This window comes from Aythya ferina, assembly GCF_964211825.1.
Source record: "Aythya ferina genome assembly, chromosome: 4".
In the NCBI taxonomy this organism is placed as follows: Eukaryota; Metazoa; Chordata; class Aves; order Anseriformes; family Anatidae; genus Aythya; species Aythya ferina.
In genome coordinates, this window is record NC_140300.1 from 8,318,118 (window position 1) to 8,344,127 (window position 26,010).

Here is a 26,010-nt window from a genome sequence, read left to right on the forward strand (position 1 = left end):
GTCATAACTTGAGTAAATGTCAAGGCCCCACTGTGGCTCCTCGTGACATTTCACAGAATGATAGAATATCCTGAGTTGAAAGGGACCCACCAGGTTCATGAAGTCCAGCTCCTGGCTCCACACAGGGCCACCCAACAATCAGACCCTACGTCTGAGAGTGTTGTCCAAATGCTCCTTGAACTCCATCAGGCTTGGTGCTGTGACCACTGTCCTGTGGAGCCTGTCCCAGTGCTCGACCACCTCTGGGTGCAGAACCTTTCCCTAACCCCTAGCCTGACCCTCCCCTGTCCCAGCTCCATGCCGTTCCCTTGGGTCCTGTTGCTGTCCCCAGAGAGCAGAGCTCAGCGCCCACCCCTCTGCTCCCCTCATGAGGGAGCTGCATGCTGTGAGGCCTCCCTTCAGCCTGCTCTGCTCTGGGCTGAACAAACCAAGGACCCTCAGCCACCCCTCACACATCTTGTCCTTTCATTAACAGCCCTGCTGCTATGTCATGGTGGCAGATCTGCTCATTTCTGGTAATTATGGGTGCAGATCAATACAGAGATCCGGACTTTCCAAGTCATATCACCCAAGTTATTGTCAGTGATGCTTGCTCATGGCTGATCTAAGACCTGACTGGAATGTGTCCATCCTGGGCAGTCCTCTGCCACCTTGCTTCCAGCAGAGCATGACCTTCATCTAAACTAAGGGGAATTTGGTTCACTGGAGTTTGGACAGATCATAGTGAGGGTGCAGGTCCTGCGGGCCAGCCTAGTGTGATCCTCAAGTCATACCTTGAGAATGCATGAAGGCACTGGGTGGAGAGTGAAATGCAGTTTTTGCTTACTCCCTGCATAGCTGCAGTGAGCCCAGCTTTCAGAGGATTGCCTCTGGTACATGGGGTGTGGGAAAAATAACATGAGGCACCAACAGCCCAAAGTGAAAAAGGAGGTGGATGAGAGACTGAGGCACAGCCAGCTCAGGTGCTCCTCTCCATTTGTAATGGGGGTGCAGGCTGAAACCCTCACAAATTCTGGCTTCCTATGACTGCCCCAAAGAGAAACCAGCTCCTCCAACCACCCTGGAAAACAGCTTGGGTTTATTGAACTACAGACGACTGCGAAACACTGCCCAGATATTTTGACAATGCAGCCGGGGTTTATGGCCTCGAGCAGGGGCTCTGCTGGGATGGAGAGCCTGGGAAGGCTGATCTGGTTATTGCTTCTCTTTGCTGCCAAGGACCATGGACCATAATTTGGTGGCCAAGGTAAGACTTTCACCCTACTACTTATGCAACCACAGCACAACCTTTGTGTTCAACTGCAGATCCAGATCACAAGAAAGTTGAGAAAGTTGGTTTGATTTTTTATTTTATTTCAAAAAAAAAAAAAAAAAGAAAAGAAAGAAGAAAATAAAAGAAAAGTCCATTCTCGACTTGGCAACAAGAATAACAAACACATGAGTACAAGAGCTGACAGCCTTAATTTGCGGTTACATTTCTACAGCTTCATCTCAGTAAAGACTCAGGGTGCAGGGGAGGCAAACAGTATTCCTACCCTATAAAAGAGGTACAGGGGGGAAGAATGTGGTCCAGTAATTATAGAAATGGTCTGGAGTCAGAAGGACTCCACTACGAGCAATTAAAAGGAAAATTAACTATAAGAAAAGTTTTCTTTCGGTTTTATAGCTAAGCCCACAAATAGAAGAAATACTGTACACTCAAACTCCAACAAACAAGCATGCCTGATTTTAATGAGCAAAATGAAGGGCTTGTTTTATGGGAAGTGTAACGTAATAGTCCCAGGGTAAGGGAGCCTATTTCTCCATGGTTCTGCACTGCATACAGTTATTCCAAGTGGTGAGAAGTGAGTGTAAAATGCTACTGAAACTGGACTTCTTCCTTGTATCCTCCTGTGGTCATATTCTTTCCCTCTTGTATGCATGCCTGCATAACTGTTCTAAATGCAAATCAGCAGATTAAAGCAAAAGTACCAGGACTGTGGATAGGAAAGGAGGGAGAAAGAAGGAGGGAGATTCTGGAATCACCCTCTGGCCACAAACTGCCTGAATGATCCTGGTTGAGTCACCTAGTTCTGGCTAAAGGTGGGCTGGCAGGGCTCTGGCAGGGGTCCGGAGCTCCACATCACTGGTGAAGGACGGGTGCTCAGGGCTTGCAGCCCATGCTGTGGCCAGGAAAGTGAAAATCTGGCAGCAGCAAAGGTGCAGCCCCAAAATTTCCCCAGGGGAGTTGCAGGCTGTTGAGGTTTCCCTGCACATCTTGGGTTTCCACCTGTATGAGGGGCATACAGCACCAGCCACACATATCAGCAACTGCATCCCCTTCCCATCAGACACACGTATGAACTGCTGTCATTTACTGAGCTCTCACTCACACCAGTCAAAAATACTAGCGATGCTTACAGCCCCCACTGCCACCACCCTTTGCCCCAGAGACTAATCCGTTCTTACTTGCTCAAACTTACTGAAATGAAAAGGCAACTTGGTGTTTATAAATACAAAAGAAAACACATAATTCATTTGCCAGGGAAAAGGTCTTAGGGCTATATAGCAAAAATTATTTCCAAATTGACTCCTTCCACCCCACCAGTTTCAAAGAACCAATTTGTTGGCTACTTCGTTGCTTAATTCAAAGAAAAAAAAAAACCTCATTTTTCATTTCATTTTTCTTGTGGCAAGAACAGAGCAGAGGCAAGAGCAACATAGAGCAGAAGAGAGAAAGGTCTGAGCAGCAGCTGGTTATGAGTGAAAGCAATAATCTTCAAAGCTGGCTTTCATTTCCCAAAGCCCATATGATAAAAGACTGATCTCATCCAGAGTTACGCTTTCTCCTCCTTCTCCTTCTCCTTCTCCTTCTCCTTCTCCTTCTCCTTCTCCTTCTCCTTCTCCTTCTCCTTCTCCTTCTCCTTCTCCTTCTCCTTCTCCTTCTCCTTCTCCTTCTTTCTCCTTCTCCCATTTTTGGGTACTGCCAGGAGAAGCTGCCCTGTTTGGAGAAATACAGCCTGCTGTTGCACCCCTCAGCCTGCTATGATACTCGTGGGCATCCTGGACAACAATTTCCAAGGTGGTAAAAACCCAGGGCCTCTTGCTGGAAAGATGCATTTGGCCACACAGCAAAGCAGCACATTAGCATGTCCAGGATCATCTCCAAGCAACTTGCAACACAGGGGCTGAGGGCCACAAGGCTTGTGGAAATGGGTTCATAACCATAATTATTGTACCCTTATTTGTCCCACATCTGCCACCAGCATGCGTCTTGCAATTTAGAATTTTTATTGAACCACAAATACCTCTGACCTGTGTCTGGGCCCATTGCTGCTATTGATGAAGCACACGTTGTGCTGGGTTGCAAATCGCGAGGCACCAGCTGCAGAGTAGCAGCTGGCTCTGCTGGAATGACCCCAGCTTCTGCCAACGGCCAACAAAACTCTATGTGTAAATACATCACACCACAAAACTCGATGGATTTGCTGTTCCTCAATAAGACCAACCGATGATCTCACCAACTGCATCCCCCTTCCTACGTCCTGGCTAGATAATGAGCAAGCTTCTTCACCCACTGGTTCGCTGGAGGCTTGGAGTGCTGAGCAGAGGGACAAGAAGACAACATTGATTTGACACTCACCTCCAAAAGTGAGTATGTTTTGTTTTTTTTTGACTAACACCAAGTATGCCAGAAATCGATGATTTTGGAACATAAAATTCCTTGCAAATTCAGGGTCATCTGAGCTAACAGTTTCAGCTAGAGGAAAAAAAAAAAAAAAAAAAAGAGAGAGAGAGAGAGAGAAAACAGTGGGAGGGGAATTCTGAAAAAAAATTTCGAAACACATTGTTTCAACATCTTCTAAACAAAATGGGTTGTTTTTTTTCTGAAATACCAAAATGTTTCATTTCAACATTTTCACATTCATATCTCAAAACAGCTTTTTGTTTTAAAAATGAATATAAATCAAAAGAAAACAAGGTTAAATGAAAAGGTTAATAAATACAATAAAATATTTGGGGTTTGGACTGAAGAAACTATTTGGGGTTGACCCTACAGGAATCTTTTCCTTTTTTTTTTTTTTTTTTTTTTCAGTTTGCCAAGAAAACTCAAATAATTTGTTTTGGTTTGACCCAAAACAATTTATTTATCGTTCCTGGAACCCAAAATCCATTAATCCATTGTTTACCTAGATCAACACATCAGCTCCCTGGCACCTTTTTCTTGGGGGAATTAGGAAGATCAAGAGGGTTAAAGAAGACCACATCGAGCTGGCTATGAAGAGGTTGTTACTGTGGGTCTGGACTTTTTGATCACAGTCAAGGTGGTTAGGTGCTGTGGTAGTCACAGTGCCCTCAGGACATGAACCGATGTGGGGAGAGGTGGGATCTTTTATTTATTAGACCAAAATAAAAGATCTAATAAAAAATATTATCTACAACAACAAGACATACTTTGCCTGGAGGACGAGGCATGGCCTCTGCTGAAGCACAGCTCTTTCCCAGGGGTCACTGTACCATCCTGACCAACAAATTTTGGACTTTTTGGAACGAAAATCAGCAGGTCCAAGTTTCTTGGCTTGCCCTCTGCTTGGGAAAATAGGGAATAAAAAACATCCCTGTTGAGCCCCTTGGGAGATGTCAGGCAGGCACTGGGATGATGTAGAAGCCCCAGAAATGAGACCTAGCCCCAGGTTGCACTCCTTGCTGTGCCATGCCGGGGACTCCTGCGTACATGTTATTCATTTTGGTTGCGTAATGCTGCGCTGTAAGACCTCATCAGCTGCTATTCATTACTCAGGCACAGCCCTTCTTGAATAGAAACCATAGCAGAAAATAGATCTTGGGATGTAAAAACTGACATCTTGAATTCATAAACCAAGCGACAGCATTCTTGTTTAGAGTCTGAGGGTGGCCTGTTCTGAACTCGCCTTTTTTTATACCAGATGAGTCTAACCTCAGAGTCAGGATGACTCCAGCAAGTATCATTACCCCAAAGCGAAGAAAAGAACATGAGTCAAGTCTACACACTAGAGTCACTACAAAGCGCCCAAGCAGGGGACACCAAGTCTGATCCTGCCATCCATCCAGACCCATCGTCTCTCTGTCATTCTGCTTAGTCCCAACAACAGCAACAACAAAGGGTGTGATTCTGGGCTGTAGTCAGACTGCTTTGCTCACACATGCAGATTTTCAAGCTAGGATAGTGCTCTGGAAACCCCCAGGTGCTAGAAAATACTGACAAAAAAAAAACAAGACTTCCATCTTCCATCTACCCCACTACCAAACCATGTCCACAGCTCTGAAAACACGAAGGAGTTGTTCCAAGGATGATTGCCCTCTCTGCTAACACCAGGCTAAAGGCAAAGCCCGGTCTGTAGCTGAAGAGGAGGCCTAGAGACACGAGACCTTTCGAAGCGCCAGCATCTCTCATTGAAGCTGTGACAACTCCAGCCCCACCACAGAAGTCGCATCTTCTTGCTGCTCTGCTCTAACTCAGCTAAAGGAGATTCATTTCTCCCCAGGTAGGTAGATGTCCAGCTGCAGGCTTAAGAGTATACTTGGCATACAGAAAGAAAGGCTGCAGGAATCAATACCCATTACCTTCCTCACCCAGAGCCAGGTAAAGGAGAGGAGCAAGCTAGATGATTTCCATTAGGCGATAGAGGGACTGGGGGACGGACTCAGTGACCTCTCAAGGTCTTTTACAACCTGATTTTTTAACAGTTTTATGAACCTATTTCATCAAGACATGGCTGTGGGGAGATTTGGGGTTTATGCCAGATTTCCTGTATGAGCCCAGACAAGATGTCTAACCTCTCCCCACCTTTACAAAGGCAGGGTAATGCACACTGACAGACCCATTTCTGCTACTGATACAGTTGGATAACTGTGCTGGAGACTGAAGTATCTGGCTGGCCAGCAAGCACTGAAAATTTGCAGGAGTAACCTGAGATGACATTAATGTCTTAAACACACCTCATCGTTGTCCCTAATCAGCAAGGTCCTTTCCAGCAGCTCCTTGTGCTCTCTCTGCTCGGTGCCAGCATCACCCTTTCACAACCACTTTCAGGGGCAGCTGGCAGTGCAAGTCTCTTTCTCACCTACTTGGTAGGAGGGAAGAAGTCAAATATACAACGTAAAAACGCATCCTGTGCAGCAGCCTGGTTTAAGCATGTTGTCACTGGGGTCTGTCTATTTATTCTTTATCAGCTCTTTCTACTTTCTATCAGCTCCATCTTTCCTCACATATTTTAAATCTGTATCTAATCCAAGTACTGAATCCATTTATTTTCTTAATACTTTTATTCCCTGAACCGTGTTTTTATGGTGGATAGCCGTCACTGCAAGCACAGTGCTGAAATGAGGCACTTATTGGCTGCAGCTCCAGGGATTTTAACCGGATATCTGCCTTTGTTTAAATTAAGTAAATCAGGATGTTTCCCAAACACCATAAGGACAGAAGTTCAGACTTCTACTGAAATCAAGTTTTTGACCTCAAGCCAAAAATGTTTCCGTCAAGGACGTTCCTGGATGTATCCATGGAGTCTGAAAATCCCCCTCAGCAGGTCCCCGGGCTCTGTGGCTCAGCCTGTTGGAGGCACCAGTTCTGCTCCCCTTGGTGGGGTTGCCTGCCCCCATCAAGCACAAAGTGATTACTGGAAGATGAACTTGTTGTTACTCAAGATTGACTGAGATACATCCCACACTTCAAATGCATTTTTTTGGGAGTACAAGTCTGTAGTTTACGTACTTAGAGCCAAATTAATCCATTTCACCCCCAGATGAAAACAAACCTGCAGCCATGACGGGGTACGGCTTGTTGTTATAAACACGTCTTCGATATGGGGTTTGACAAAGCCGTGAACTGATGGATATTGAGTTCCCAAGTACCTTTTCCTACGGGAATGTTTTACCTTCACTTTTTACTCAGTGAGGAGTACTGAAAGTACTGAAAGCTGGACATAACACTTAACTTAAAGTAAAATAGAGATTGGAAGCCCGGAAGCTAGGCATATAACTTCTAAAAGGAAGAAAAAGTGGCAGATGGACAAATCTTCTAAGCAAATCCATGGCTTTTGGAGACTAGAGAGTCCCAAAGGCTTTTAAATGGATCTGTCCATCCTGGGATGTGCAATCTGATTTCCTTATGAGGACCAAACCACGGTGGCCCCACCATAGTCCACAGGCACCCAAATGAACCAGAGTTCCAGCTCACCCAAAGGAAAAAGAGACTGCTTTGAATATCAGGAGGAGAATGAGAATGAATAATTTCTTTCAGAAATTGACCAAATTATTGGAAATGCTGACAAAAGCTAAATGCAAAATAAACTACATATGTGCCCAGTACTGGGACACTTTGAACTAGCAGGAGCTTTGCTGTCCTTCAGCCACAGGCCACTGACAAAGAAAATAGAAACTGCTGATGAAATTAATCATTAATTGTCTTAATTAAACAACTGAGAAAAAGCTTTGTCATCAAATGTCCACCTTCCACTTGTTAGGGAAAGCTAACATGTCTGCAGCACAGGGCCAGCTTTAGACAGATTGCTTAAACAGATTCCCATTTGAGACTTTGAGGTGCTCAGCTCAGTTGTTTCAGTGGGAGGGAGCTTCATTCTCAAACCATTACCTGGGCTTTGCTCTTCCAATTGCTCTCCTCAAAGTCATCTGGTCTATTTAAGGCAAGAGGTGCTTCTCCTAATGAACGATGTTAGTAAAACATGACCAGCAGTGCTTACTTTAGCGTACCTACAGAGGTCACTTGGCTTTGAAGACCTTGTTAAATATGCTTTATTTATCTCAGCTAATGTCAGGGTGGTGATTCACCCTGGAACATCTCACAGTGTTTCTTCATGCCAGCAAAATGAATGAGCATCATTAATGTTTTAAATGAAGGTGCAGAGTGCATAGTTAAATGTGAAGTTGGGTGAACGCTTTCATGCAGGCACTGACGTCATGTGGGGATGTTTTTCTTCGCCTCTCCTCCTTGGCATTGCCCAGGACTTCACTTGGAGAAAAAGTGTGCAAAGATGCAACACAGGCCTTGTGTGGCTCACCAGCAGTACCCTCCATCATTTAGATTTTACTAGCAGTGCAGTTTTTTAGATGAAAGCAGTACTGACATATAAGTAGAGCTCAAAATCTTGTCCAGATCAGCAAAAAGAGGTTAAGTAATTAGCTGTAAAATAAATAAATAAATAAAATTTAAAAAAGCAAACCTAATGAGAAGCCAGGTAATGCCTAACTCAATGTGATATTAGAAAGCAAAGGAATCTCAGTGAGGCAATTTACATATCTTGGCAGCAATGTGCAGCTCAGTAGGAATGTCTGGAAGGAAATCACATCTGTAGTCAGCACAGCAGTGTTAACCAAAATTTGAGCCTTAAAGATCCACTGCTTAAAGTCATATCATTCAGGCTCCACTTTGTATGTTATTCCCACGTTAACAAATAGGTAGAAAACCAGAAAAACCCTCCAAAGCTCCAGACAGACAGACGACTTCAGGTGCAAATGCCTTGAGAAGAATGATGTACCTGATTAAATGAATTTATTGCAGAAAGTGCAGAACTTGATCAAAGGCTCTTCTGCAGTGGAGATAACTTACAGACATACCTTGAAGCATCTTTAAACCTGCTAATCACTGCATCGACAGCAGACTAACCCAGCAGCACAGTGGAGTGACTACCTACATACTTATAATGTTCTTTGGGTGGGTTTTGCTACTATTTTGCTCTGCACCTGCAGCTACAGATACCTGGTTTGAATCCAAGGTAGAAGTGTCTGCTTGGCATTACGGCCACAGCTGTGATGGCAGAGTGATCCCAAAGACCTCATCAGATCTGAATGCCCAGCATCACCCAGTAAGGGAAAAACACACAGACAATATGTGTTAAAAATGAAAGCAAAGCAACTGCAGAGGCCGTCCTGCCGCCAGACAACTGGAAGGAAACCCAGATGGAGACAGCTACAAGCCACTCATCAAAGAAAGCTGGAAGAGAACATTTATGGGACTTAAGCAACTCAGAGGACGTGCAACAAGCTGCTCAAGCCAGACAGGGGTGACCAAGAAGTTGCCTTAAGCCTGTGATGGTGAGGGAAGCATTCAAACTCAGATTCTTCAAAGCCTTGTAAGTGGGTAAGCAGAAGCACTGAAGACAAAAGGAAATAATTCATTTTTCAGCTTGTTTCCACTACCATCCTTCAGTGCCTTCAGAGCTAAAACTAAGTGCCTGAAGCTCAGCTGTGTAAACACAAACCAAACCAAAAACCAGTCTGCTATTTGAAAATATCTCCACTAGCTGCTCATTTGCAACTATTTCAATGCCCTAGCCTACGCTGTGAGAATTTAAAACTTGCTGGACACCCAAGGACACGTCTGTGTGGATGGAGCCACGCTGAGCTGGGAGCAAAGGGCTTCCCCAGCAGCTGGAGCTCAGAGGGCCAGGGGGACAGCACTGCTCTGCGTGATGGCCCTTGAGCAAACGTGCTTTCAAGGGCAAATGCTGTATCTTTTCTTTCACTTCTTTAATCTTATCAGTGCAGCCTAAACCTGGTCTAACAGGCCATCCAGGGGACAGCGATAGCCTCAGGGGTGGACATGCAACTGGAGAGCGCCTGCCAAGTATGCAGATGGTTGTTATCTGCAACAGCATTGCTGTGCAACAGGCTGAGCCGGGGCTCTCTAGCCATCTCTGAAGAAAGAGCACACCCCAAGAGCACGGTGCTTCCGTCCTCAGCCTTTTGAATCTGGCCTCTGCAGAGGCTGCCTTTGATCAGAGCATCACCGAAGCCTTGACAGACTAAACTCCACCAGGCGGATCCTCAGATGCAGTGGATCAGTGCGGCTCCCCTAAGTGTCAATGGAGTTATGGCGTAACTCCCCTGTGGAAGATCCAGCCCTGTCTTTCATCCAGCTTGAGCATTAGTGATAAATGCAGCCCATTTCAAATGCCTTTGTCCATTGCACTGGAAGAAAGCTGATTGTGAAATGGGAATTTGCAATGCTAACAAAATCCTGAGGATGGGCGGTGGAGAAAACTAACTGCAAACACACAAGGCCAAACCCTCTCCTCACTTAGAAATTTCACAGCATCCCAAGGAGATCACAGCAGGGAGGCAGAGACAGGGTTTGAATCCACCTCACTGCTTTAGGAGGAAAATCCGTAGGCACAAGGCACCTGGTGCCACAGGGGTGATCGCTAGCTGCTTTGTCAGCCCCCAACCTGCCAAACGCCCACACTGGCTCCAGCCCAAGGTGAAGGTGTTGTGCTGTGACATTTTGATGCCAGTGTTGTTTTCCCCTCACCTTCATGCAATCCTGGCCTTTCCGCTAAGTGCTGGTGCTCCCATGGCACATTGCAGCATCGGAGCATAGCATCGTGTTGGTGGGTGGCAATGAGCCCTCGTTAGGAATTTGTTTCTTCTCCCCCTTTCCCTCTGCCCACTCAGCTTCTCTCTGCTTTCTTGCACCTTCTCCCATTTCTGAGAAACCTGCCCCAGGCCTGGTCCCTCCATCTGTGATGTTTTTCTTCTGGAAGTAAAAATGGGGTTGGTTTTGGTTGCCGGCAATTCCTAAACTCAGTGTGAATATGAAGAGGTGAGAAGTGAAATCTAGTTTTCCACCAATTCTGGCCCAGATTGCAAGGATCCCACTTCTTGTATTTTCTGCCTGTGTGAACAGGCTGTGCAAATATATTTGGTGAAGAGAAGGGTTAGCTTCATTGCTTAGCCACAAAGTCCTCGGGTTCTGCCCTTTAAGGTTTTGGCATCCTGGGGGAGCAAAAAATAATATCACAGACCAAGGTGGAAAACACAGAAAATGGCAAGCACCCAAAAATTAACAACAGGTGATTTTGGCAAGACAAGACATCACCTTTTCAGAGTTGGACCTCCTCTCTCTCCTACCCCAGGTCCTCTCTCATAACAGCTCTCAGGACACCCTCGTGCTCCCCATAATACCCTCCAGCATTTTTTTCACCCAAACAACACCGTGTCTTCTGACTTGGATTCACCAACAGTAACTCATGGTGCCAGAGCACAGCCAGCTCCCAAAATACAGGGGCTTTATAGAAATAGAGATAGGTCTGCAGGCATGATGCTGGTGCAGCGTTTGGTTCCCTTTCATGTGGGTCATTGCAAAGGCAACGTGAGTGGGAGACATTTCAAACACAGGCTGGGAAAAAAGATGGAGTGCAACAGAATAAAAGGCACTGGAATAAGGACATATAAAGCACTGGAATAAGGACAAGTAATTATTGCACACACTACCCAAAGGAGCATTAATATTTTTTAGTCTTCCTCCATCAGGCACCTTTGACAGGGCAACAGTTAAAGCCCAAACCTTTCTCATTTTTGACCTAATAACTGTCACAGTTTGAATTTTTCCCTGAAAATTTCACCAACCCTGTTCAGTTAAATTCACAGATCTTTTAAAGTTTTCCAACATCACCAAGTAAAAAAATAAACACTCACAATGTTAAAAGCGCCGCAAGAGGCTGTTTGATTTGGGGAATTTTCCTCATTCACTCTCTGGCCCAACCATATGGTTAGCATTTTGACGTCCGCCCACGGCTGGAGGTGGGATTGTCCTGGCTGTGCTGGTGTGCAACGAGCTGAGGTTGCAAACAACGGGGCAGCTGTGTCTCAACACAAAAACTCTTCCACCTGCAAAATACATGGCAAAAGGAAAGGCCTTCCTCAATTTGGCATTGTTGGAAAGGAAAGCCAGAGAACTGGAAAAGAAAAAAGAAGAGGAAAGAGGAAGGAATCCAATGGCAAGAAATTATTTGTTCCCTTTTAGACCACCATTGGCCTGAGGTCATGAACATACACCATGGCTTCCAACTCATTTAACTGTTGATGACGTGGAGAAGCTGTGTCCTTCATGTAGTTCGGGTACATATTTGCTGTGGTCACCCATACTGCTTCTCAGAGCAGAGGGTGGGCTCAGGACAGAATCCACGTAGCTTTCCTCCTGGATGCCCTGAGAAGGTACACCCAGCTCCATTACGATAAGCCACAGCATCTTATTTTAAATTGTGTTTATTAGCAGTTTGACACATTACACTAATATTTAATTACAAATTTTTCCATGAAACCTTTCACTGATACGCTGATACATGCTGAAACAATATTAACTTCATGGTTGGCCTTAACAGGACCAATATTCACTAGGTTTCTGAAATCTGCCTGAGCCTATTTACACAAGAAAAACATATTTTTCCAAGGCTGCAGTGAGGTAGGAACAAATATGATATATTTCACACTTTGTAAGAGAAACAGAATTTAAAGTTAGAATATGACTCCATTTCCTAACACAAAACTCACATATTCCTCTTATCCTTATTCTGAACACAATATTCCTCTGGCAAAATAATCCATCACCAGCCATTGGTCTGACTTCAAACCTTTTGGCAATGCTTACAGTTTCCTGAAAAGTCAACATTTATTTTCAACTGTTTGAGTCAGGCTACAGGTAATTTATTGGCTGAAATCAAAATATGAAATCAGGTATTTTGAAAGCTAATGTACAAATCTGGATGAAATCCATAGTTACATGGTGTGTTTTTAGATAGTAGTAATACTTTTCACCAACAATTGTCATCATTTGCCGTGCTTATCCCTCAATTATATTGTTATGTCATTTACTTCTGCATAGTCAAAACCTGTGTTTTAATTTTAGAGCTGTCTCACAATGTGCCATGAAAGAAATGTATGAAGTAGAAGTAGCATACTTTAGTCATCTAGCATGTCTCTCCATCGACCTTATCTTTAAAGAAAACTATAATTGGATAATCTTTACTTAATGTAAACTTCAGAAAGCTGGAAGCCATTTCAAGATTGCTCAGATTAACTGCGGCTACCTGTGAGAACACGCTCGACATTTCTACGAATTCAGGGCGGATAAAATCAAGTATCTCCAGTATTTATGGAACGATTTTGGCAAAGAAGTGACTGGAAATTTGTCACACAGCCTTCAAGAAAAAATGATAACTTCTCTGTAGTGTCCTTGTCTTCCTTATTACCCTGCGAGCGGCTCAGTTTGCTGGAAGCACAGCGTCATTCTCATTTTCTGTTGGCTTGCAGACAGGGCGCTCCCAGGTTAACTCCAGCACTGTCAGCTGCAGGGAGGAAGATATTTTCAAAGTTCAGATTGTTTGATTTGGGTATTTTTTTTTCCATTTGCAGATATCCCTTTTAGCCTGGCTGCACAACTGCCCCTAGAGAAATCAAGCTGACGGTGGATTATCCCCCTTGCACTGCATAGTCAGATAGAAACTATTGCAAATATTTTCATATTTCTATGGTTTGAGGCATCAACAGCCACAGAGAAAATATGCCCTTTTCAACCAAGTTCTTACTTGTGTTCTCAATTGAAAAGGGAGCTAATATATTCCTGGCAATATGCAGCCTTTTGTTTTACCATGGCATATTATTAATACTATGCCTGAATTTCGGAAAACAACACAAATTCGCTGTCCCAACCAAGTGACTTGGATGAACCACAGTGGATACTGCAGCTGCCCACTCATTGTTGTTTCTCAAGTACCCAGCTTCATACACTTTTCCTTCTTCCTCCCAGAAAAACAAGGCTTGCACTCCTGTGCTGGGCTGGAGACATTTGTACGATCTGCAGTGTTTGCATCCTGCCTCCCATGAGCCCATCAAGAGCAATTAAGAAGCAATTAAGAAGCCATTTCTCTGTAAACTACATTAAGCCTTTTGGCAATTATTGCTATTTTCCTGATTCATTTGAACTCTTTTCTCTACACTTTGCATCAAGTTTGGCAACTCATGATTAAGAGGAGTAACTTGATTTATCCATTTATGTTTCCAGCTAATGTTGTAGTCACTGTCCACGTAGGGATATCGCTAAAACAATTGCAAATACCTAAATAATATTTAGATTCAGCCTTGGAGCAAACGCTTGTCCCCCCTCACCACCAGACCCACAGATTCCAGACACTATAGAGGCCGAAGTAGACAGTCTGTATAAATATATGGCCAAAAAAAAATCATATTTAGTTACAGAAGAATAAATACATAGCAGTTTTCAATCATTTTCACTGTAGTCTGTTGGTCTCTGGGGTACTCTGACTTCTTCTGAATGGTCTACAAAACTTAACAAGAAAAATGAGCCTATTGTCAGTAGTCTTCAATTTAAGTATACAAGGGTCTGAACCTCTGCTGGAAAAAAATGTGGATGTCTGCAAATGAAAAAGATGAAAAACCACTGACTGAAAACCACTGGTTATTCTGGCTGCCTTTTTTTTTTTTTTTAAGGAAGACTAGGGTTATGCTGTAAAAATGCCTTCAGAAGTACCTATATCCATTTCGATAGAAATTGAGATCTTTCAGATTTAAAGCTGCTGTGATGATGTGAAACAGCATCGGGTGCCGAGCCTGACCTCAGGCAGGGCAGTGGTTTGGAGAAATGAAGCCTTCAGTGACGACAGCTCAGAATCGGAGAGAACAAAGGTGAAATCTGCCTCTGCTGTTCCCAGCTCTTCCCCTTGCTCATGGCCAGATCCTGCAGTACTCAGCATGGCAAGGACACAGCTCTCCACCATGGGTCTCCCACCAGCTGCTCCCCATGGACTCAGAGGGATGCTGCCTCTCTTACCAGCCCCACAGTGAAGCCTTGAAGCCCACCTCCACCCAGAGAGCCACACCTGCTAAAATGGGGTGAAAACTCCCTCTCTTTGGCTGCTGAACATCCAGGATCCCTCTGTTATCCTCATAGACGGGCACCACGAGAAGCAGTTTAAGTTCAAAACCCCATGTTTTGGAAGCATCTGTCTCTCTCTATTGGCCATAGGGACAGCCCAGGTCCATCAGATTCCTACCTCAGGTGCTTGGCTGACTTTACTTGAACTTTTGTGGATTTTTCAGTTTTTGCAGACAAGGGTGGCAAACTGTTGCAAAGCCAGGAGATGCTCAAGGAGGGTGGGAAGATTCCAGAGTCAGGCAGTTAATGGCAAATCTGGGAGTAAACCGTGGGTCTTCTCCATAAAAAAAGAAACACACACCTTTGACCAGCTGGTCAATCGTTTACAAGGTTCTCGAGATGAGCGGTACCTGGCATCCAGTGTTTCTAAACGCTCATAAATGATTCATCCGATCTATTGACCTAAAACAAAATCAGTGAGAAAACCATGGCAAACCATGCCGGCCTTGCAGGACTGATCTCTACAATACATCTGTCCCCTAGCACTTCTATGGTCACATTTTATGTGACTCGGGGATTACTTTCAGAACAGATAGAGCTCAGATGTGTCAGCACTACAGGTGAAAAAATGGGGCAAAATCCAGCTGGTGAGGGGGCCTGGCTACCAAATTCTCGATGAATGAAAGATGAGCAATTTCTTACGATGAAAGCGTAATCCAGAAGAGAATTTCTTTCTTGGGAAGAGCTCCCAGCATTGACCTCACCTCTCTTTAAGAAGCCTGCTGGCTATTTTGCAGGGAAGAAAGCACTCTTTTTTACTAAACACAGCCACCTTCCCATCTCCAGCAGTATCACCAGGACACCCACCCCAGCCTCGTGGCTTGGCACACGCCGGCAAGGCTGCTCACACATTGCAAACCCTGCTATAACTCAAGCAATCAATTACCTCCCCGGGAAAGCCGCTGCTAGAGCATCGCAGTGTTCCTGGAATGTTTGGAAATACTTGTCAAAACACGACTCCAGTTTCATTGTTAGTTCTATTAACATGCAAACATTTCCCTTGTTGATTAAAGGCATTGGCTCCACGCAACATCTTAAAGTCAATACCTACCTGCCTCCTATCCAATTTCTTATGTAACTGCCATTTTCCACACCGCAAATGTTTTTCTCCTAATGATGAATGAAACGATTTATGCCACAATTACTATGCGGGGATGGTGGAGGCCAAACCTCCCCGACCACGGGTTGCATTCTTCATCGCGTTTGATCTGGACATCCAGCGTGCTGCGCGAGGGGAATCACGTTTCTGCAGCAGCACAGGATCCCTGAGCCAGCTATCACTTTGCTCGGATGAAGCTGGATGTGGTTCCACAACTGAAAGATGCGGACAGGGGGGTGGCATTTGGGAAGGCTGTTTGCCTTCCTGGACTCTGCAATGATTGTGTGTGATGTGGAGATAATGACAAAGCTCTCCTTGAGGATAGTTCCTGCAGGAGTTATCCCTGTTTATAAAGTATCCTGAGTCGCTTTTCCACCCCGAAGCTGCATGAAGGATCTGGAATGCATGTGCATGTTGCTTCTTATATCAAAGGGATATGAGAAAGTTAGGGAGCTGCTCAGTTCTGCAGCACAGCCTATCACAGAATATTTATTTCATACAGCAATACACGCCCGATACACGCTATCTCTGCAGGGAAATACACCCAGAGCAGAGCTTGCACCGCACTCCCTGGGAAAACAAAGCCACCACAGGGATTGCAAGGAGATGGATGTACAAGTCACCTCTCGATGTGGCGAGGCAGGAGGCAGGCAGGGCACTGTGTCAGCACTGCTTGCGGAGCACACAGGCGGTATTAACGCAGCGCGAAGAATGCCCGATTTGTCCCCGTACTCCAGCCTCTGCCTGCAGCAGGACAACGTGCCACTGAGAGAGAACTCACCTGAGAGCTGGGGTGGTAATGCCCTAATATTGCCCCACAGGCATCGTTCTGTGGGTGGCAGAGGAATAAAGAGGTTGTGGCTTCATTTTAATGCCCCCCAAAAGAAGAGTGTCCTGCTAGCCCATGTGTGCAATGCTCCAGCCCCACGCTTGCTTGAACCATCCTGTGCAGTGATGGCACAAGCAGATCTGGCAAGCAGAACTGATCATTGCCTCCTCCTCTCCAGGCTCCAGAGCTTTGGCATTATTCACTCCAAGGACCAGGAAAACCCAGCCTGTGCTGGCGGCGAATGGCACCTCAGAGAGGTATTTGTCAAGGGGACCCCGCAGCAGCCCCACGCTGCACGTGCAGCAGTTCTGCTGAGTCAACAGTATTTCAAGATCGGTTTGAAATCTGTGCTTCTCACACCCTCCACAGGCTCTCTCCAGTTTTTTTTTCCTCCCTGCTTCCTCCAATCGTTCGCTCACCAGGCTGCCAAATGATCTTACCTCTGCCAGCACCTCCCTGTACGCAGCTCCTGCAGAAGAGGCATTGTGCGTCTCTGTGGATCACTCCTTCCTTTTTCACTTCAAATTGCTCAGCCCCTGCTGGGACCATCTATTTCTCATCTCTCCACGCTGCTCCATGGGGCAAAACTTGTATGGGGTGAGGCTGTGCTGCAGCCACCTTGCAGGGGATCCATGTGCAGGCACAGAGAAAGCCTTCATGGGGTGGCTTAACCCCGTGCTGCGTTTGCCCTGACAATCATTTGGACCGTTAATCTTAGCAACAAGGATGATGGGCTGGAAATTCAATAAACCCACTCAGAAACGCAGTCCTTTGGGCTGGCTAGCTAATAAAAACTGGTTTAGCCATTCCAATGCACCTGACTGATATAAATGGATAGTGACGTAAGCTCTGGAAACATATCCCGGGGTCTGCCTCCGCTGCAGCTCTTAACCCTTTGGTGCTAAGGGGTGGGCAATTTGGGCTTCTACCCACACACACTTTAACCAATATTTCAATCCAGTCTCCTGTAACCTCACAGCAGTCCATCAGGCTGAAGGAGCAGCTTGTTAAAGAGCTGCTAAAGCAGGGCTGCAGCACTCAGCCTGGCTCACGGGTCCTAGCTGTGATAAGAAATATTTGGTGATGTTTATTCTGTGTACCTAACCCGATACGATTCAGGCTCGTGTGACCACGTTTCGCTGTAATTCTGGTCAATCTCGCCCAGCACATTAAAACTTGTAGCAAAGCTCAGCCTTCTTCTTTGCTCTGCCTTCAGTATTAATGCAGGAACTGTTTCCTGCAGCGTGCCCTCAGCATGCTCATGCCATCCCAACCCACATCATCCCGTGCTCTCATCCAGCAACGTCACCAAAGGTGACTCATGAGGAGCCCTGGCGCCAAGGGCTTTTGGACAGGCATCTCACAGCCTGTCCCATCCCCACCTTCTGGACGGAGAGGCAGAAGGGACTGCTCACAGCACTCACACCTGCAGTTGATTTTGCTGACAGCAGCCTGCATTTAACTTGTTTTGAGATCATCAACGGGTCGCACTTTCGGAGGGATTAGCAGCCTCCTTCTGGGCAGGGCTCTGGAAAGGTACAAAGAGGGGTTTTAGCCCTGTTTGTGCCCTCAGAGCATGCAAAGCTCCCCAAGCCCCTTCCCAAGAGAGCCACCTTGGTGGGATCTGGGCAGGCGGAGGCGATGGTGATCAGCTCAGACACCGAGAGCATCACTGATCACATCGTATTTCAGCTGCTCGCTTGGAAGAGAGCAGCCGCTCGCCATCCCTGAGCTGCTGAAAGGGGGTTGATTTTCATCACTGACAGCTCTGGATATTAAGAGGCTAACCGAATATAAAGTTCTGGGCAGGGAAAGCTTATAAAGGGTAAAAGGAGAACAAACATCAGCAGTGAGAGTACCCCAGCATGCAGGGGAGTACACGCTCCTAGCTTGAGGTGGAAGGAAAACATTGGGGCTAAATATATGGCTTATAACGTAGTAGTCCTAAAACAATGCAATTGTGTTGTGCAGGATTTACTAGTACATGGGATTTTTTATAGTAAGAAAGTGGCTGAGATGCAGTCCAGAGCCGTCGTTTCCAGCACACGGCACTGCAGCCCAGGCTCCGCTGCGGTGGCCACACGGTGACAAAGCAACACCAGGAAATCTGCGCTTAATCGGGTCTGCGCGTGCTGCCCCGGAGGTTACCCAACGGGAAACCTAAAAATATCCCACTCTGGGGAAAACTGTGAACCTTGAAGTCCTTCATGCAGGACTATCCCAATCCCTCTTTGATTTCCTGTTGTAAAGGGCTTCCAAATGTTATAAGCCTTTAGTTTTCCTCCAAATGAAAAACAGTTCAAAACCATTAAAGGACTTGATCTGAGATGCGGACCTTCATCTCCCCACAATATTAAGACTTGCCTGGTTGGGATCGGCCATTTCCATCCTATTACCCCGCTCTAGGACAATCATGAATGCCTTTGGCTTCACCTGACATAGTGGCATGGTCACAGCATATAAAAACCACCCCAAATTATAACATTTTGGCTTTAGCTGCGGGCTTAGGAAGCTCCTGATCCTCTCTGCAGCTCTGCTCTTGGAGAATGGGGCTCATATTAGTCACAATAACGGGTGTCGCTCTTCCCCTGCTGACTTCACATGAGATCAGAATCTGGCCCTGCTTTTCCAAAAAGTCATCTTCAAAACAATGACGGCAATGACGGTGCGGTGTTGTCCCCACTATAATTACGCCACTGCCGCTGTTTTTATTTTTATCGATTTTCTGGCACCTCCAGCGCAGCAGTTGCGAGAGCAAACATCGTGCAGCTTGACACGCTGCCAAGGCATCTCTGTGACGGTGAAACCACCACACTCTCCTTTCTCCGTCTGCTTTTCCCTCCATTGTTTTCATTTGAACTGCCGGTGTCACCGGTGAGGGTCTCCGCTGACATGTAGGATTTCCTCGCGGCGGCCCCATCTCAATGCCTCCCCACACAATGCGGCAGTATTGAGATGTCAGAGTCTCCCTGCCCCTGATAAAGGTGTCAGGATGGATCCCGGTCTCAGCAACAACAGTGCCAACCCCAAACCTCTCCACGGCGCTGGGAGCGAAACCTCCCCGCTCCCCTGGATTTCAGCACAGCGCTGGGACCCAAAAAACCCTGGCTCAGCTCTAACACGAGCTCTCAGTCTTTTTGGGCCCCTGATGCCAAGCGTTTTCAGCTCTGATAATATTTGCATCTATTTTTGGTGAACGAGCTGCTACTTCAAGGGGATTAAAGCAGAGCTGTGACTTCTCGGCGCGAAGCAGCTCGGGTGGCTCGCTGGCAGTGGCTGGTGCGCGTCGCTGTGGCTGGGGGTGCCTGAGATGACTGCAGCACCCGAAATCACAGCTGCTCAGATACAGGAGACATCGAACCAGGTTTTACTGGAGTAGCTGGTCGGGTTAGCGACAGCAGGCACGCAGAGCCCAAGGGGGATGCGATTACTCCCATCCACTCGAAACCAGCGATGCTGGGTGTTTGGAGGGAGTCCCTGGGAGCGCGGGCAGCACACCGGGGGCTTTGCCATGGGGCACAGCAGGACAGCCCTGTGGGCACGGTGCCTTTCTCCAGCACCCATCCCGGGGCTGAACCAAAGCCCTGTCCCACCTGGGCCCCCCCATTACCCCCGCTACCACCACCCCCGTTCACCCAAACTGCAGCAGCTCCCAAAACGCACTCTTGCCTCTCCAGGAGAAAATCCCCAAATAGTAAAAATTAAAAATAAATAAATAAATAAGAGTGCCGCGACACAGCGCCGGGTCCCACACGCACCCCACTGCCCTCCCCACGTTAACAAACCCCCCTTCCCTAAGAGACGACCTCCCCCAGTCTCACATCCCAGGGCGGTGGGGGACGGGGAAGGGGGGGAGCATCTTTTTGGGGCCGGACTCCCTTCTTTTTGGGGCCGGGCTCCCTTTTGGGGCCGGGCTGCTTTCTGGGGCAGGGCTCCTTTTTGGGGCCGGGCTCCCTTCTGGGGCCGGGCTCCCTTCTGGGGCCGGGCCCCCCCCTCCCTCTCCCTCTCCCTCTCCCTGTCCCTCTCCCTCTCCCTTTTTGGGGCCGGGCTCGGAGGGAGGGGAGCGCGGGCGGCGGGCGCGGCCCCCCGCGGCTGCGGGGCGGAGCGGGGGCGGCCGGGGGCGGGCGGCGGGGCCCGGCGGGCGGGGACAGCGCGGCCGCCCCGCTCCGCGCCCGAGCAGCGGCGGGCAGACGCCGGAGCGCCGCGGCGGAGGAGGGAGGGAGGGCGGCCGGCACCGCGGCCGGGACCCGGAGGACGAGAAGGAGGAGGAGGAGGAAGGGGAGGAAGAGGAGGAGAAGGCAGCAGCGGCTCCATGCGCGGTGCGCGGCCGGCCGCGGGGCTTGCGCAGGTAGGCGCCGCTCCGTGCTGCGCGCCGCGCTCAGCGCCCTGCCCGCCGCCGCTGCGGGAGCGGTGCTTCGCGATCTCCCGATTCTTTGTCTTAGGGTCCCGCATTTTGTCACTATTTGTCTTTCTTATCGGTTATTTTGGCGTTATTTCTTTTACTATTTATTACATCCTTACTTTGTTATTCTTACATACTTCGTTAGTTATTTTCTTACTCTTATTTCATTATTCTCACTTACTTTATCACTCTTATTTATTTCATTATTCTTATTTATTTTCTTGCGCTTAGTTCATTATTCTTATTTATTTACTCTTGTATACTTTATATACTCTTAGTTACTCTCACTCTTACATACTTCATATACTGTTACATACTTCATATGCTCTTACACGCTTCATATACTCTTACACACTTCATATACTCTTACTTATTTCATCATCCTTATTTATTTCATTACTTATGCCATTATTATTTATTTCATTAGTATTTATTTATTCCATTATTAATTATTTCATTACTTACTTCATCATTTTTACTTACTTCATTACTCTCGTTCCACTATCCTCCTTTATTTCATTGCTCTTATTTCATCATTCTCATTTATTTCATTACCCATACTATCCCATTACTCTCATTACTTTTACTTACCCCATTCCCCTTATTTATACCATTCCTACTTATTTCACTATTTCACCTTCCCCCACCCCTTTTCTCCCCTAGGGGGGTGGCGTGTCGGGGTGTGTATGCCCGGAGGGGGTTATGCATCGGGGTGTGCGTGCACTGGGGTGCGTGTGCCCGGGGCTGGGGCTGTTGGGGTGTGCATATTGGGGTGCGTGTGCCGGGGGGGGTCCCGTGCCCCCCCTGAGCTCCCTCCCTGCCTGTCCCCGCAGCGCGGCGGCGGAGCGGAGCGCTGAGCGGCGCCCAGCATGCGGCCGGGGGATGTCTGAAACGGGAGGCGGCCGAGGGGAGGCAGCGGCGGCCCCGCTCCCCCGGCGCCGTGCCGGAGGCATGGGGGCGGCCTGGGGCTCCGTCTGGTGCCTCTGCCTGGCAGCGGCCGTCGGAGGGCTGCCATCGGCTCGGCGGAGAGGCGGAGGAGCGGCGGAGAGGAGCGGCGGGCAGCCGGCAGGTAAGGGCTTCGCCTCCTTTGGTCGGTGGGCAGAGGTTGGATAAGGGGGCTGAGGGAGGCGAGGAGGTGGCTCAGGGGGTGGTTGTCCCCCCCACACCCCGTCGAGTGGCCTAAAAGGAGGGAAAAAAAGTCACCGAGTCTTAAAAAAATTTATACGCATCACCCCCGGTTTGAAACGCCGCCTCTCGCTGATACGCCTCAGCTGCTACCTGAGTCGCTGTTTATTTTTCGAAGCTGTTTAATGGACGGGAGCCCCCTCGCAGCCCCCCGTCTTCCAGCTTGCATGTACCCGGCAGAAAAGTTTCCATTGTTCACGAAAGGGTCTGAAGCCTGGTTGCCAAAAAAGTGACAGGGGAATAAATGGGCTTCGTGGAGGCTGGGGGTGGGGGCATTACTTTCATACCCCTTTTGGTTAAAGCTATAAATCACACCGGGGGTTGGTTTTGTTTTCAAGAAAGTCCTAATAAAACACCAGATTCTTAGTGTAACTCGTTTGGCTCATTTTTCACAGCCAAAAGAAATGATTTACGGGGCAAACATCGCCACCGCCGTGTCAGGGCGGCTGAGGTGGGTGCGGGCAGCCAGCAGCAGCCCCGTGTCAGCACCCAGGTGTCACAGCCTGCTGCGGGTCTCAGCAGTGGGGCTGTACCAGAGGGCCAGGGGGACAACATCCTATTTGGGACAGCGGGGAGCTTGGCCATGCGTTGGGATTTCCCGCAGAAATCCTTCTGATGAGGCTCATTCGCTGCAGAGTCGCTGGGAAAGCCCCCCCAGGAGCCAGGATCGGGCCCCCGAGCGGAGGGCTCCAGGGTCCCCATGCCACCTAGCGATGTCCCAAGGCTGTCCCATCAACCTGAAGCACTGGGGGCTTGCAACGGGGGCTGTGAGGGCAGGCACTGCAATGCCACGTGCGCGGGGAAGCAGCAGCCGAGCATCGCCCGGCGCCTCAGCTGGGCAGCAGCACCCGACCCGGGGTGGGAGAGAGGTTGTGCAAAAGCAACTGTAAAGGATATAAACCTTCCGCGCCGAGCAAAAACACGTTTTGCTTTTCAGCCTTTGAACAGCATGGTAAAAAAGCAAATTCTTTCTCCTGGTCAAATGGGCCATGGGGTATTGGCTCATTACTGAGGGTTGTTGTTCGCTGGGCTTTGCATTTACAGTCTAAGGCCTTATTTTCCATAAAGGGGCTTGGAAGGATTTTTCCCCAGTGATCTAATTCTCCACACGGGGCTGTGAAGGCTATAACAGCTACTGCTTTGTGCCTATACTCAGCTACATAAAACACACATTGAAGGGAGGCATTCTCGAGGTATGTGTATGTTTGCTAATATGAATACTCGCTATTAGCGGAGGTGGAGGGGGTGCAGGTTTTAACATCTCCGCAGGGAGGTGTTCGGCTGTTGGCAGGAAGGAGGCAGATGGCGGGGCTGTTGCTGAATAGAAGCTAAACTAAAAACACCAGGGGCCTCATCTGGGCCGAGTTTCTCTTCTCTCCCTTTCTCGGGGCTGCTGCAGGAAGAACAATGTCAATTTTTTTCCACCCCCCCCTTCTTTTTTTATGAATGAAAGTAGAGAGGCGAGGCAGGATTGAATGTGTATGTCATTCAGGGGCTATGACAGAGATGATTAGGGAGGTCAGTGAACTCCTTTGCAGCCTTGAGCATGCGGTCACTCTATTCAGCAGCCACAGAATAGACATCAATATAAAAAAGCCCGTCCAATTTGCATTAGTATTCAGATAAAGATATTACTCCGTACGATTTGTGAATGTCAAGTAACGCTGGCTGTTTTCTTAGAGAGCAGACCGACTGAAACAGCAGCGTTTCACTTTTAAAAGCTCCTGATAACTGGCCTGTCTCCTGTAGCTGGTTTGTAAGTGTCTGTCTGCCTACAATATACGTGAAAAAAAGGGGAATTTCGGGGCTCCTTAGCATTCGGGAGTTAGCAACCGGAGATGTGTACGCGCATTGAAAGAGTTGTACAGAGAGCCAAAAGGGTGGAAAAGGTGCCAATATGGGATTTAGCCGAGCCGGGACACGTATGGATTCCTGTCACTTCTCTGTTTGGAAGTGGCAGGAGATGCTCTGGGTTTGGACGGTTTGCTTTATGCAGCCAGCTTGTGCCCGGTGGTGGGTACGAGGTGCACGCTGCAGACGGCCTGGCTCTGTGTACCTAAATATTCCAAAGGTCACCCTGAAATTGCCCTCACCACACGGCACTGGAGCAGGGCTCAGGGTTCACGTGGTCCCTTCAGGGAAGTGTTTTTAAACCCTCTAAAAGAACCCCTGTACAAATTGGTGGTGCTTCTGACTTCATGTCCGAGACCTGAAACCGTTTAGATTCAGTGGGCAGTTAAGAGATAAAAAGTTGTCCTCTAATAATAGCAGCTAAAAAAGGCAATTAAGCCTTTAAAGTTGAGACTGGCATGTTTTATTGAGTAATAAAATAAGAGGACACGAGTGAAGGATGATGAAATATGGCTTTTTTTGGTTGTCTATCCCTTACCTGGCAAAAAAAGTCTGTTCCAGGGCAGAGGCTGACTCACCAACATGCTCGCCAGTGGCTGTGTAACCCCACATCTTCTACACGTATTGGCAAGGGTCACTCCAATTAAATCCGAGGGTGTTTTTTTTTTCTTTTAATTAAGGCTTCATTAACAACCAAGGGGTAGGGAACGTGATGAAAGTAAATCTGAAGATTGTGTTAGCGAAGTGTTGATCTGCTAATTAAATCATGCAATTAAACTAAGCCACTCTGACCAGCACGTTAACTTTTATGACTCTCTCCAACAAATCTTCAGGGCTGTTGGAGAAAGCGTACCTGTCCAGCAGCCTGCTCCAGCACGGGTTTTGAAGTTTTGGTGCAGCATCCCTGCTGCGCCAGGACAGTTCCCATCCAGAGGGACCCAGTCCTGCAGCCTGGACAAAGCGAAATTTCATGTGAAATTTTGGGAAGGGCTTTTTCCGCCTCCATAAGGCTGGGAAACAATTTTTTCCCCCTTCATGTATAGTCAGTAAAAGTGAACTTTGATTCTGGACTGTGTGCTCAGAGAGCTGTCCTCTCGGCACGCTCACTGCGTGCGTCTGCTCTTTCAGTCAGGGACCCAAAAAGGCAGGGGGGTGACGCTGATTTCTGACCAGTTAAAAAAATTTCCAGTTCACAGCAGCGTTAGACCAACACCTTCCTGACAGTGCCCTGTCAGCTGGCAGGCAGAGCCGTGGCAGGGCTGTAGCTGAAGCTCAGTGTCTGTGCCGGCTGGGACGTTTTGCTGGCGGTCATTGGAGAGGGGGCAGGATGCAGTGCCGGAGCTTGGGCATGAGCCCTGAGGCTTCAGAAGAGGTGAAGAAGTGGTCGTGTTGTCCCCAAGAGTTTAGCTTTTGGCAGTTCTTAGTGTACGTGGATGCTAATCAGGAATGCTACGAGTTCAGATATTTCTAGTAGGAAGGCAGGTGAAATTCCCTTCCTAGCTGGGCAACTTTTTCCCAGCTGGGCTGGACCTGATGCACAGGGATTGATTAAACCGATGTTAATTTCATTCTGTTTCCTCATTTGAAAGGACTTACCTCTTTTTTGTAGCTTTCTACATGCTTGTAACTTTCCCTATGCCCCAGGAGTCAGTTTGTCTGGCTCTGCATACCTTTTTCTGCTTTTTTCAGAAAAGAAAAGCAGCCTGAAACAGCCTGCTGACTCAGCACCCTCCGAGCCGTTCGGCAGCGCGGTTTGGTGGATGGCTTTCAGCGTTTGCTGTTTCATCCCTCTGAACACTGTTTGGTTTATAAACTTAATTCCCCTCCACGTACCAGGCCGGGTGCCAGGGGACAGTGGCTCGTTACAAATTCTCCATACACCCACCTTTTTTCTTTTTTTTTTTTTTTTTTCAGCAAACGGGGCTGGAGCTGGG

General features: G+C 47.6%; 1 protein-coding gene across 6 annotated transcripts in view; it reads left to right on the top strand.

Moving 5' to 3' along the window:
• Positions 1-20,858: 20,858 nt before the first annotated feature.
• Positions 20,859-26,010, top strand: part of FGFR3 (fibroblast growth factor receptor 3) — a 53,110-nt gene continuing 47,958 nt past the window's right edge. For all 6 annotated transcript variants that reach the window (XM_084517500.1, XM_084517501.1, XM_084517503.1 and 3 more), the window contains exons 1-2: positions 20,859-20,986; positions 21,874-22,109. In XM_084517500.1, coding sequence (XP_084373626.1) covers positions 21,923-22,109 — 187 coding nt within the window. In that variant the 5' untranslated portion in view covers positions 20,859-20,986; positions 21,874-21,922. The remainder of the gene's footprint in view (positions 20,987-21,873; positions 22,110-26,010) is intronic.